This window comes from Gymnoscopelus microlampas (assembly GCF_963454915.1).
Source record: "Gymnoscopelus microlampas genome assembly, chromosome: 9".
NCBI classification, from domain to species: domain Eukaryota; kingdom Metazoa; phylum Chordata; class Actinopteri; order Myctophiformes; family Myctophidae; genus Gymnoscopelus; species Gymnoscopelus microlampas.
This window is the reverse complement of record NC_139946.1, coordinates 28,111,432-28,125,454: the sequence shown is the minus strand read 5'-3', so window position 1 is coordinate 28,125,454 and position 14,023 is coordinate 28,111,432. Positions and strand designations below refer to the sequence as shown.

The window sequence follows — 14,023 nt, the reverse complement described above, 5'->3', positions numbered from 1 at the left end:
TTGATTTTCAACACGTGCAGTAACCGCAGGGCTGACTACGCATTTCTCACTGCGGAGATATGTGGACAAGAGCGAACTGGGTTCAGCCTTTTGGTTACTTTAGTGTTGGCATGTGTCTGAGGATTTTTAAAGACAGTTGAACGTCCGTCCTGGTGTGACGAGCATGCAGGTGTGTGAGTAGAAGGAGCGGGGTTTTCGCAGCTGCTGTCATTTGACAGAATAAAGCTTGCATCTGTTCGCTACATGGGAAGTGCAAACATCCGTTATGGGAGCGCCCACTGCCCTGTGCTGATGTTTGCTCCCCAAGGTCAGAGGAACTCTGCCTGCCTGGCTTCGCCTCGACCTCCTCAGCACCGCAGATGACAGAGCTTTCACTTCTGCCATTTCATGATTAGAAATACATTTTGATGTACTACTTTTTTAAAGAATATTTTGAAGCCATTTCCGTTTTACTGGACAGGAGTTTGGAAAGGGTCAAAAGGTTACATGTGCAACACAGGCACTCGGTCAGATTTGAATAAATGACTTCGCAATTATGCTGTCAGAGCACTCCCTGGTGGGGCCACCAAGCTGCACTAAATTGTCTGTGATGTTTCACTTTAATGTGGCATGTTTGAAAAACAAAAACAATAAATCATAGGCTACTATGAACCCGCAACGCGCTGTCAGGCTACATTGGAGCCTAGGTGCCCAGACCACTAGGCCAGTGGTCCGAGTAACCCCCAATTTGTTTATTTGAAAGTCGTAATGATGGTGCTAGAGGAAGGTAATGGGTAAAGGGTAAAGTTAATTACTTTGAGTGGGTGTATTAATGTACAGAGACAAACTAACTGACTGTATCATCTGACTCTCTGCTATCTCCCTCTCAGGTAAACAACAATGGTCTGGTGTCTTTCCTGAGGGAAGTGTCTCAGTTCACGCCAGTTGCTTTCCCAATCGCCGGAGACCGGAGGGTTGTGGCACCGTTCTGGGCTGATGTGGATAACCGCCGTGCAGGGAAAGTGTACTACAGAGAGAGTACAAATCCCTTCATCCTGAAGAGGGCCACAGATGACATCAGGACCTACTTCTCAGACTTACCCAATTTCACAGCCACATGGACACTCGTCTCTACGTGGCACCAAGTTACTTTCTTTGGCGGCAACTCTGTCACACCGGTAGCTATACTTTGACACTTCATATTACAGTTTCTCCTATTACAATGTTACTGTTATGACAGCTGTGAAAGAGCTGCAATGTGCTAATTGCTCTGCAACTTCCATGACAAAGATCTGAAGCTTTAAAATAGATTCATGGGTTTGGGCTGCAATAACCACAAGTGTCCTGGGCAGTATGAGCTAGTTAAAATATAAGTTACATTCACATTGAACAGAAAATCATATTGACTTCTACCCTAATAGCCATTGACCCACAACAAATAAATGACTACAGCGTAGCGCTGATCTCTAATAATCTATTTGTTGACTAATAGGTCTTTGGCTGTTAGTCGGCTACGATTTTTCATGTTAATTAGTTGATTTTAATGTTTAAAATGTTCACGTTGTAGGAGTTATTTCTTCATCATTGATAAAGAACAGACTATAGCTATTGGCTATTGCACAATTATTTATAGGAGGAACTAATCGGTTAGTCGACAAATCTTACGACTATTTGATTGATTGATCGAATATTTTATTAGGCAAAAAAATGTAAACATCACAATTACATTTATAATACTTTGGTCTGGCTTGTTTCCATTGGGGTCCTTGGTATTCAATTCATAGACAATTGACGACTATTAGTTGACTAGGAATTTCCTTCAAATCCAGGCGTACTGCAGTGGTTCTGGCTCTGGTCCGAGAGACTTGTGCTAGGAACTCACCAGGCGCGCAAGCATATGTGCACGGACGCTGATTTTCTTCTGCTCCATGTTAATGAATGTAGCCGTTTTCACTGGCCGTGCACGGACGCTCCACTCGTGCACGTGATTTCTTTTCCCGCTCGAGGCAAAAAAAAAGTGGTCCCAGACAGGGCCAGGTTTGGCCCAGTAGCGACTGTAGCGTGTGAGCTACACTTTTTGGTGGATTCCCAGCGTTAGACACTCATGGATCCATCTTTACATTTTCAGGGTTAAATTATCGATGGGGTTAATTGCCTTTGTGTGGTTATGTGTAGAATGAAGTCCAGCATAAACAGTTCATTCCCAGGTCCAGTGCTGAAAACCACTGGACATTAACACCAAACCTTACAGCCATGATGAACTTTGGCAGAACCATGGACTTGTATTGCTACCAGGCTATGATATTATTCCAAATATTGTTCATCTTTATTTGGTGCGTCTGTGTTCTGTGTGTTCTGTGTACTTTTCACCTATTTCAGTGGTGTCATCTGTGTTTGTGTTAAACTGATAATGGTGACTTGATTTTTGTTACACCAAAGAAAGGTAATATAAGACAGCCATTTCACTTTCCCAAACTTAAGTATGAGTAATATTTGTATACATTGGCAGAATGTGCTTTGTTTGCATTTGTTTTTGGGCTAAAAGTGTGATTTGTGAGACCTCTTTTACCATGCAATGAGAGTGAAGAGAATCACCGCTCCTGGTTCCTCGCTCACAGAGCACAGAAGCAACAGAAAAAGATGATAAACAATATTTGACTTTTATCATGGCCAGGTAGCTATATAAAACCCAACGTTCTAGTTCAACATCGCTTTAATATTAACATTATATCAATAGTGCATTGTAAGCAATTGTAATGGAGGATAATAAGTTTAAATGATACGTGTTCCTTTGCATTTAGGTCAATACTTTCCAGGTGGTGCTCATCACAGATGGAGATCTTTCCTTCACTATCTTCCAGTATCATAACATCACGTGGACCACGGGCATGCATGCCAGCAGCGGAGGAGACCCAGCTGGGCTGGGCGGGATCGCAGCACAGGTAACATCACCTGGCTATTCCCTTAGATACTCTAAACCACCGTGTGACAGTCATTACGCCCTATTTAACCCTGAGCGACATCAGGGTTCAGGCAAGGTCAAGATTCTCATTTACGGTGGCGCCAAGCTTACCATAAATAAGAAAAGAGAAAATAAATAATCAAAGAGATTAAACTACATTAACTCTCGTGTCCCTATTTTAGGTAGGTCATGATAGGCAAAAATATTTGCGATTTTGTCACGATGCGACATGGTATGAGCTTGTAGATTGGTATTTTTTTCGCTATTTGTCACACGATGAAGTATAGTCGAGTATATTTTTGTTATTTTCTGAGCTTTTTTTAGTCTTTATTTGATAGTTACAGTGGAGAGAGACAGGAAACACAAAGGGAGAGTGTAGGGCAGGGACATGTAGCAAATAGTCCAGCAAAAAAAGTAAATAAAAAATAAAGGAAGAGATAAAACAAGAGCAAATGGTTATAAATGTAATCAAACGAGCGAACAAAGAAACATTGCACTGTCCAATCAATGCACCATTCTGAATCGTCCAAATCTGAAATAAATCTTCTTCTCATGAGAAACATTAAGCATTTCTGATCATGTCTTCAAACAGCAACTCCAGTGATGGTTTGTGATGTCCTGTCTCGCCTCTCCTCTCCTCCCAGGCAGGTTTCAACGCCGGTGACGGGAAGCGCTATTTCAACATTCCTGGCTCTCGCACCGATGACGTGGTGGATGTGGAGGGAACCACCAACGTGGGCTACCCGGGCAGATGGGTCTTCAGGATCGACGACGCCCACGTTGAAGTGGGCGGCTGCAACGCCTCGGGTGAGACCTGCATCCAAGAGAATGGACACTCAAGTGTTGCTGTTTATTTTTGCCATCTTGATACCATTTCATCTTGGATTCTTCATTACAATAAAACATTTAGGCATTTAGACGCAATTACGCAGAGCGACTTACAGTAGCCAATAATCTTTGCCTCCTTTTTCTCCGAATGTAATTGTTATGCCAATTAAGTCTTCCCCACACATGAATGTGTTGCCACTGCTTTTATTCCCTACTGATTCACCTACAAGTGAGGAGCCCCCACCGAGAGGCTGTAGCACCTCCGTCCTACTCCTCCAACTCCCGCTGACAGTCTGTAGGAGTTGATAGTGCAGCGAAGATCACCCTCCCTGCCTGGTTTCCCTCCCCCCAACATGGCCGATTGTGTTCGTTCGTATGGACGCTCTATGGAAAGCCAGAGGCACCGCAGAGGATTCAAACCCCTAGACCAGATCGGAACTTTACGCCTGCGCCACCCGAGTGCCCTTAGAATGAACCCTAGCTAACAAAGGACAGGGTAAATAGTCATATAAGTGGAGTCAGTGCAAAGAAAACAAATTAGTGCTTCAAAGTAACTAGGATACCAAGTATACCTAGCATCTGTCTAAACAACTTCTATCTAAATAACATTCTTACCATTTGTGGTCAAGCAAACAGTGTATATGTCTACCTAAATTGATGCCGGTCATGTTTTTTCATACATTACTGCCATAGCTTACATTTAATTTCTGGGCGCAACAAGATGGCGTATCAGCGTGAAAAATGACATGGAAATAATGAATATGACATTTCTGTTGGTTTCATCCAGCTGTTTTTATACAAATGAATGGAAACCGTTTTCATAATAATGCAACATAATTGCGATCAGCTCTAATAATAACTGTGGTCAGGTGATTATGTAATAATTGTGACAGGCCTGCTATTTATTAGACTAATATCCTCTGTTTACAGCATCTGTGTGTCCTCACCTTCGACCATGTCTGAACGGGGGTCAATGCATCGATGACTGCATCACAGGCAACCCTTCCTTTACCTGCTCCTGCTTGGCTGGCTTCACAGGACGAACATGCCAGATAGGTCAGTTACAGCACTGGTTCTCAAAAAGTGGGGTCTGGGGACCCCCAGGGGTCCTTGGGGGTGTTCCAGGGGATCCTGACTCCCAAGCAAAATTTGTTAATATAGCATCTATTTTCAAAAGAATCTTGAAAGAATCTGAAAAATGCAACACATTTTAACAACACAAATCTTGTATATGGCAAAACATATTTTCAGACGGGAGCCTGCGGCCATATACATATTAATTTGGGGGAGCTTGATATATATTAAATTGGATTTCCTAGGGGGAATGGGAGGAATCCATCATCATTTTTATTGGCGGTGGGGATATGTTTTATCTCTGCTTCTGGTGAGACTGAATTAAATACATGCATTTCCTTTTGTAGACTGTCTGATATGCTTGATCTTGATGTTTGACAATATCACAATAAATCATTTAATAAAAAAATATGTCAAGCAAATTAACCCAGGCATTCGTATGTTGGTCAAATTTGACGAAATTTGTCAATATGGCGACAGTCTACAAGCAAGTCACATCTGCTTGTAATCCACGTATGAGGTCCCCGCTTGAAGATCAGCTAGTTCCGCTATTTGTCGTACGAAGAAGTGCATAGGACTTAAGTGGTTAAGAAAATCACCCTCCCTCTGGTTTGTTTTTACAAATCAAACCCTTGTCAGCTATTACGAATGACCTCGCCACCATCATGCTCTCTCATGTTTACTTGACACCCCTGTATACCCTGGATGACCCCACACACACAGACACACACACAGCCCTCCACTGCCCCGATCAGCCAGGAAAAAAGGATGTCAGCTTGTAAAAGCTGAATTTCACCTGGCTTGCCAAGGGACATCCTGATAGGATATTTCCTTTAGTCACATCTGCTTGTAATCCACGTATCAGGTCCCCGCCAATCTGCGGCGGTCTCCTTGGACAGTTCATTATCGTGTTGTTTCTGCTTAAGAGCAGCCATTACTACTTCCTTTGTGTTTCTCCTTCTCTGTAGATGTAAATGAGTGTGCCTCATATCCTTGCCAAAATGGAGGGACCTGCAAAGACCTGATCAATGACTTTGTTTGTCAGTGTCCACCTGGATACACCGGACATCTGTGTGAAACAGGTACCATGCTATATCCCAGTTTAATTAGAGAATTAATTCGATTAAATCTGAAAGATAAATACCACAGTAGCCTACATGCACTCATAGAGTACTGTAAGCATCCATTTTACTAGGGTTTCCCTTACCGGATTTGGATTCCCACACACTTATTGGGGCCCCACATGAAATGCGGGAGCCCTATAATAATCGCTTTGTCAGTCTGTCTGTCGGTCCATCTGTCCACAAATTGTATTATTGTTATTATTCTTGTAACCACTAGGGCAGGGCTCTTTTTGAACTGTCAAGAAGTTGTAGTTGTCTGTGAAATTCTCAATGTGGAAATTGCTCAACAAAGGGAATAAAATTGTGTTGGCAATGTTCCCCCGTGCAGATGGTTGACAGGACATTAGCGATAGTTAAAATGAGGAGAAAACCAACAGAGATTATTTTGAATGAACGATGCAAAGTGGTCCAAAACGACATCCGTAACCTCATGACCGACATGTGGGAAGGGACAAATATGAAAATAAACCAACCCCATCTAGTCATAAACCCGCACATGATTTGTAACAAAGTCAAAAACTATTTATAAAACCCATCAAATTCCAAGACTAAGCAAAAGCATCTGTTAATTTATCCTCAGTGACCCAAAGTCAAAATGGGGAAAAAACATAGCTTGATTCAGTTACAAGATATGGGAGAGAAAATATGTATTTATACAAAAAACATTCAAGTTGATCATTTAAGTGGGTTCAGATTGTTCTCATTTCAATTTTATCTTATTGGTCCACATATGTAACGTTTTTGCAATTGTTTTCTTTTTCCTTTAAATATTTTCTTTTTATTTATCATTAAAAATAATCTATAACAATTTTCTTGTCTTTTTAACAACTTCTGATATTAACTGTATCCTGTTTGTGGGGGGAAAAGATGGATATCAAGTGTTTTGGCTAAAAGGAGTTTCCGCAATAACCATCTTAAGAATGTCTTGGTCTGGAACTGCTGTGCCTGCAACCTGGGCCCAGTGGTGGAAAGTAATTAAGTACATTTACTCAAGTACTAATAACAATTTTGAAGTACTTTAAAAAATTATATACTTTATACTTTTTTAGTCCACTACAATTATTTGAAAACTAAGCCCTATTTATACTTCAGCTATTCGGAAATAGCTCATCTACAATCTGAAAATAGCTGATCTACAAACTCACAGCGTGTCCCAAAGCGACGCGTTGTAGATCTTCAATAAAAAAAAATATTTGAGTACGTTTCCGTTGCTAATCTAAGTACTTATGTAAAATTAGACTTTGACTTGTAACAGAGTATTTTTATATTGTGGTATTACTACCTTTACTTTAGTAAAAAAAAATTATCAGAGTATTTCTTCCACCACTGCCTGGGCCTGTTCCCACAGTCCAGCCTGTGGAGATGTATCAAACCTTCTCTAATACCTTTCACAGCCAGCAGCGCATATTTGCAGAGTGAGGGGAGCAGTGTGGCGGATATATTAATCAGCTGAGTAAATATTCCACGACTGTGTCTGTCTCTGTGTGTTTGCGTGTTGTTGCAGACATTGACGAGTGCAGAGGAAGCCCCTGCGTCAACAATGCGGTGTGTGTACAAGGTGTTGGCACGTTCACCTGCGTGTGTGAGCCAGGTTACACCGGTGCCCTGTGTGAAACAGGTGAGTGGGCCCTTCTCCCACAGGTCCCGGTGGCGAGGAGTGGGCATCTCTCTCCGAAGGAAACCTTTCCTGCTGCTTTCCGCATTAAACTCTGCCTTTTCGGCAGATGTCTTCGTCCGCAGAGAGTTTCCCAGTCAACCTGGAGGAATGGCTCCAAATGGGGGTTACGGTCGAATTGATTTGCAAACAGCTTTTTTCCTCGGGTCACAAAGTTTAGAGATGGCCCGCGCCGGGAAAGTTCACTAAAGCCAGGCCGGTCGGTCCTCCCAAAGAAAAAGACTTTTCCTAATGTAGCGTTCAGAGCGCCACACGATTGGTTGCCGGCGAAACTCGATCCCGCCAGGGAATTAGATTATTGGGCCCTGCGTGGTTAACTGAATCCTTGTCTCGACATGAGACCGGATTACGCTTAATACCAGACACCTGGTCACTGAAACCTGATGCCTGCAAGAGGGAAGTTGGAAGCTCTAATCCTGCTCAGTGTCCTTTATGATATCAATCCATAGACAACACCTCCCTGTCCCCTGTGAAGATGGATGGGAAGCCCTCTATGTGAAACCAGATCTACTGTGGATGTATTTCTATCAGGACATCCCCATTGATGCATCCATTTGACTTGACGTGTGTGTGTGTGTGTGTGTGTGTGTGTGTGTGTGTGTGTGTGTGTGTGTGTGTGTGTGTGTGTGTGTTTTACTTTTTTGCATGTGAATCCTCCAGACATAGACGAATGTGAATCACAGCCCTGTCTGAACGGTGGAGAATGTGTGGATCAGGTGAACAACTACACCTGTATTTGTCCTGCTGACGCCTTCACCGGAACCCACTGTGAGACAGGTGACTCAGCAGCTTTGGTCAAATTCCACCAAAGGGCACCGGTTTACACTTTTACTTTTGATTTATCCTTGTGTTATGGGGGAAAAACTAGTTTTGGATAGAAAATGTATACAGAACCCACAACCCTTTTTCCTCTCTGTTTTGCTTCCTGTAATATACTTTTTTTCCTCCTTTTTTCTTTGGTGAGAAAGGCAAAAAGACAAACCTAACTAAACTTCTCTCGTCCATTTCACTCGTCTGGGAGTGAAATGGGTGACTGTGGCTAGGAGTTCTTGTTTGACTAACCCATTATATTGGCTGAGAGGTTTTCGTGGCATCTACCATGTTCAGAAGCACGGCGTTTATGTGGTTGGCTTAAATGGTTCACCAGAGCGGAGGTCTGGGGCGGCTTTCCTTTGTTTTACGACTGTGGTATAGTACATGCAGGTTCCCTCCTCTCCGGCCGTCTGAATAAGGCTCACATGAGACTGTTTTCCTCTCTCTATCTCTCTCAGAGCTGGTGGCGCTTCAGGTGAATTCCAGCCGAGCGGAAAATCAAACAGGTAAACGCAAGTATTAAGTGCTGCGAGCTGAATTGAATTCAGGCCCTATCGTGTATGCTGCTTTATTTTGGGTGTCTTCATACCAAATATGATTGCATCTGTGCCTATACTAACTGCCATTTGTGCTTTTCTGACTTCAGTATCCTGTGAAGGGGAGGATTGTGAAAAGCAGCAGATCTGTGAATATACCAGCGATGGACTGTACAACTGCACATGCGCTCCGGGTTACTCTGGTGACAAGTGTGAAGGTAATGTACCCGGCGATCAGCAGTTAACAAACAGCCAAAATTGGAATGTTCTTCGGGTACACTGAAGGCTGATCTATCGATCAAACTTCAACATCATCTCCCATGTTCAGAAGCTCTGCGTTTATGTGGTTGGCTGAATGGTTTGCCAGAGCGGAGGTCTGGGGCGGCTTTCCTTTGTTTTACAACTGTGGTATAGCACATGGAGGTTTCTACTTCTCCGACCATCTGAATACAGCTCACATTTGCCTAAGTCCCACTGCCGTGGCTCAGGAGGTAGAGTGGCCTCTTGGGACCGGGATGGTTCCCGCTGTGTTCCCAGACTCCTTCTTTCTTAGTGTCGAAGTGTCCTTGAGCAAGAGACTGTTCCCTGGGTGTCTTGCTGATCCCGACTGCTCCTAATAGATAGGATGGGTTAAATGCAGAGGACAAATTCCATGTACAAATGTACTTGGCAAATACCCCAACAACAACTAACAACACATTAATGTATTATTATTACTTAATTGAACGTCTGTGTCGTACGTCAAATATGACGCAAATTAGACCAAAAAAAAGAAGTGTGAACTCCCTGCAGGCAATTTGCTCAGGTAGAGTGCCGACCGCGCGGCACGGATGTGCGATCCCACAGGAATTTGGCGTGCTGCCCTGGAAGAGGCTGCCATGATGATGGATGAATGTAATTATCAAAACTGACACGGCCTCGCCCTGTTTACTACGGGAAACCGTCGCTTGATGTTGTGAATAATGGCTTCATGGCACCGTTTTATTAGTTTACCAACAAGAGGAAGTGCTTTGTCTAGACGTACAAGGGGCCTCTCTTTTTTATGGGTTAAAACTCGCTCCTTGGTATTCAGGTCATCTCTTCAGACCGAGCTGTTGGAATATGCACGCTCCGACACTGCCACTTGCTCCTCTGGAAGTTGGCCATCGCACCACGCTACGGCACTGCTTTAAAGAGCAGCTGCTGCTTGCATAACCACAGGGCAATTTGTTCACAAAATATGTACAATGCTATTATCCCTGCCTAATGTTTCATATCCTCCTTTGGGAGGCACACATGATATCATTTTAAGTTATAATTTATGTCTGTGACTGTATCATATTATGTGTGTTTTAGGAAATAATGGGCGTGTGTTTTGAAAACCTGGGGTAAGCTCCCATGAGAGATCACTTTCACCCACATAGGCTAGCTGCTACAAGTAATCCTCCCTCCCCTAAAACCAAAAAAGCTCTTTAACAGTATTTGAACTATTACAAATGCATGCTACTTCTCACCCCTGAGCTGAAATATCTATCAGTGCTTATATAGGCTCTCTTAAATCTCCCAAATACTTTCCTGCCTGGCTCACTTGGAAGGCACAGTGGAAAAAGGAGCACGATCCTCCAAGGAAGAGAAAGTTGTTCGTTACACAGGGGTGCCTAATCAGACTCTCAGATCAAAGGGCCCAGCCGTGCAGGTGGCCAATGAAAGTAGCTCCAGCAAATTAACAAAACATTAATTGCCCCCCAGGCCATGCGTTTTGATCACAAAACATGCCCCATATCATCAGGGGGAAAAAGTAATACCCTCCACCGAGTTCCTGGGACTTCAAAGGGGAGCAATTTAGCAGTGATACAGTGAGCGTCCCTTTGATCCACTGCTGCAATTAGGAATGGAGGAGGAAAAATAAAAACATTCTTCCAGTTTGTGCCAAGGAGGAGAACCACAACGTGCTTAGCTCGTAATCCTTCCCGATCGCCCACCCCCACCCTCCGTCCTGTTACTCTGTACACCCCCACCCTCCGTCCTGTGAACTTTGTGGGAAAAGTTGAGGGGAAAGAGAAATGATAGTGAATGGATGCTTCAAATTGTGAGCTTGTAGAGCTGCTATTTTCGACACCGTCGTATACGGAGCACAACTTAGGCAGAAGGCTCCTCTGAGAACACAGTGGTCATTTATGCCTTCTTTGGCGATACTTGCATAGAAAGATTGTAAAACATGTTTTGTGAGCATCCCTTCTATCTTAGAATGTGTCTCATGTTTTTCTTTCTCTGTCTTCAGAGGAGTGTCTTTGTCAGAATGGGGGCGTGTGTGTGGACATCAACGGGACTTGTGAATGCCCCACAGGTTACACAGGACTATACTGTCAGTTTGGTGAGTATGACCTTTGTATGAGATAAGATAAGGTAAGGTAAGACAGACCATTACACACGGGGGGGGTCATGGCACCAACAGCAGTGAGAATGAGACACAGGAAAGTTACAGGTAAGAGTAATGCTTAATTTATGCTCCGTCGTGGGATGGCGTCATGTGCCGAAAAGACAAGATCACAACATGTCACGGATGCGATGCGTTGTGAGCTTGTAGAGCTTATGATATTGTCGTACAACGAAGTATAAATCGGGCTTAAGAGTCATGATCCAAGATACATTATACATAAGATTAAAACATTAAATACAATAAAATAAAGACTTGGCTTTTGACATATATGCACTGGGTCTCTGAACGATTGAGATGACATGCAGTTGGGAATATTAGATGTGTTCAAAAGGAAGTGAAGTGGCTGATGTTTCAACAATCTGTCCCTCTCACAGAGGTGACGCAGACCCCATGCAGCAACAACAGGCCCTGTCCCGATGGAGGTCCCTGTCTGGAATACGGAGGCACCTACCTCTGCACCTGCCAGACCGGAGGAGGCGAGCTGGATCATAAGGACTTCTATCCCTATGGTAAGAGCCTGAGGCGCCAACCTATTGAAGAGTGTAAAAATAGACCCAAATGGACCCAAAAGGGTAAAATGACAAAATAGGCTTCACTCTTAGCCACGCTCAACCCGGTGTCTCTATTTTGTCATTATAGGTGAAAATAATTGAAATATTTTTCAAAGATTTTCCATAATTAGCTCGCAACGCGACGCGTTGTGATCGTGCTATTTTTGCTATTCGTCATACGATGGCGTAAATAGCAGCTTAAGCAATTAAAAGGCTGGTTACCATGTCCCACGTGCTCAAGTCCAACAGAAACCCCAAATGTCGGAGGTTTGCCCTTTCCCCAGCACAGTGGAACATAGTCAAGTCTCGGTGTGTGTTTTTCAGTACAGCACCGATCGGTCTGCGACTCCTCTCCGTGTCTGAATGGAGGCTACTGCTACGAGCGGGATGGCGGATACACATGCGAGTGCAAGCATGGATACTGGGGCAAACACTGTGAGAAAGGTACAGCAAGTACAAGTCATCCCCTGAACACCCTTTAAACATGCTCATGAATGTCTCATTGAATTAAGATGGTACTGAGGCAATGTTATATGTTATATTTCAACCATAGACATGATATACGCTGGCCACTGGATCATACGTCAACATCACTGCCATATTGGTCGGGGCAACTTGCCATAACTCATCTGCAAGAAATATCCCATACATGTATATAAGTACCTGGACACTTTCTATTTAAATGAATCTAGTTATTAATTACTATCGTAATTTTGGTATGAAACCCCACATTTGTATGTGGGGTTATGTTTTCATAACATAACTACACGTCTGGCAACAAACCATACCTCTTGAAAATCTAGTGTAAATTCAGTGAGTTCTACTAATTGTGGAGAGAGATCTCCTGCTTCAATAAACACAGTGGCGTGCACAGAAATTTTGAGGGGCAGGTGCTCAAGTAAATTATACTTTTTTTTGTTTACTTGGTCTGCTCTTTTTTCCCTCTACACCTATACCTCTTTGCCAAAAATAGCCGATCTAAAAGCCCACAACGCCTCGCAGCGCGAGGCGTTGTGGGCTTGTAGATCTGCTATTTTTGGCTAAAGTTCTCCTCAGAACTCTCGCTAGGTTTAAAGTGGTTATGGTAAAAAAGAAAAATCATATCACATAAAGATTTGGCGAACCCCCTGTAGTAACTCTGAGGACCCCTAGGGGTCCCGGGCCCCCTGTTGAAGACCCCTGCTGTGTTTTTTTTTTCTTCAAAAGGGCACTTCTGGTCAAGAGGGCAAAGGGCAGGTGCTCTAGCACCACCTAGACTATCTGTGCACGTCCCTGAATAAACATTCATGAAATAGGTGGCGCAGCTTCCCTGGACCAATATGGCAGCTGCGCTGACGCATCACTCCAATGTACAGTGGCGGGCCAATGCTGTACTTACAGTATGTGTATTTATTTATCTATGATGTGAAAGACTCCCTCCGTCTCTCTCCAGTCAGACTCAATACCTGTGCCTCTGGTCCCTGCCGCAATGGAGGCTCCTGTAAGGAAGAGGCCGGGAGCTACCGCTGTGTGTGTCCCTACAGGTTCACAGGAAAACACTGTGAAGTGGGTCAGTGTCCCCTGCTGTCAAACTCTGCTCTCACACAGCTCTTTCTCTCTCTCTCTCTCTCTCTCTCTCTCTCTCTCTCTCTCTCTGTCTGTCTGTCTGTCTCTCACTCATTTCTCTCTCCCTCCCTCCATCTCTCCCACTGGCTCTCTCTCTCTCTCTCTCTCTCTCTCTCTCTCTCTCTCTCTCTCTCTCTCTCTCTCTCTCTCTTCTACTCTAGTTCACTCTCTCTCTGCCAACACACTTTATAATATTATGGTTCAATCTTCTGCTGAAAATAGCTTCATAGTTTCAAAAGCAATAAGGCTTTTCATCTTTTTCAAGCTTTGTCCCATAACAATGTTGTGCAACTGCCGCTTGCACAAGAGTGCCGAGAGCAACTTCGTTTTTACTGTAACCTTCTATAAAAAAAGAGGGAAAAACGCTCTGGCTCGATTTACAATAATTTTCTCTTGATATCATCTTTTGGGGCTTTATTAGATTGGGCAACCGTTTGAACAAACACGCTGACTTTCT

At 43.5% G+C, this 14,023-nt stretch overlaps 1 protein-coding gene across 1 annotated transcript in view; it reads left to right on the top strand.

The window, feature by feature from the left end:
• The window catches only part of sned1 (sushi, nidogen and EGF-like domains 1), a 43,462-nt gene that overhangs the window by 8,871 nt on the left and 20,568 nt on the right, over positions 1-14,023 (top strand). The window contains exons 2-14 of the mRNA XM_084067193.1: positions 870-1,157; positions 2,781-2,921; positions 3,586-3,748; positions 4,700-4,825; positions 5,812-5,925; positions 7,472-7,585; positions 8,303-8,419; positions 8,914-8,961; positions 9,102-9,209; positions 11,252-11,344; positions 11,785-11,919; positions 12,286-12,405; positions 13,394-13,510. Coding sequence (XP_083923319.1) covers positions 870-1,157; positions 2,781-2,921; positions 3,586-3,748; positions 4,700-4,825; positions 5,812-5,925; positions 7,472-7,585; positions 8,303-8,419; positions 8,914-8,961; positions 9,102-9,209; positions 11,252-11,344; positions 11,785-11,919; positions 12,286-12,405; positions 13,394-13,510 — 1,684 coding nt within the window. The remainder of the gene's footprint in view (positions 1-869; positions 1,158-2,780; positions 2,922-3,585; positions 3,749-4,699; positions 4,826-5,811; positions 5,926-7,471; positions 7,586-8,302; positions 8,420-8,913; positions 8,962-9,101; positions 9,210-11,251; positions 11,345-11,784; positions 11,920-12,285; positions 12,406-13,393; positions 13,511-14,023) is intronic.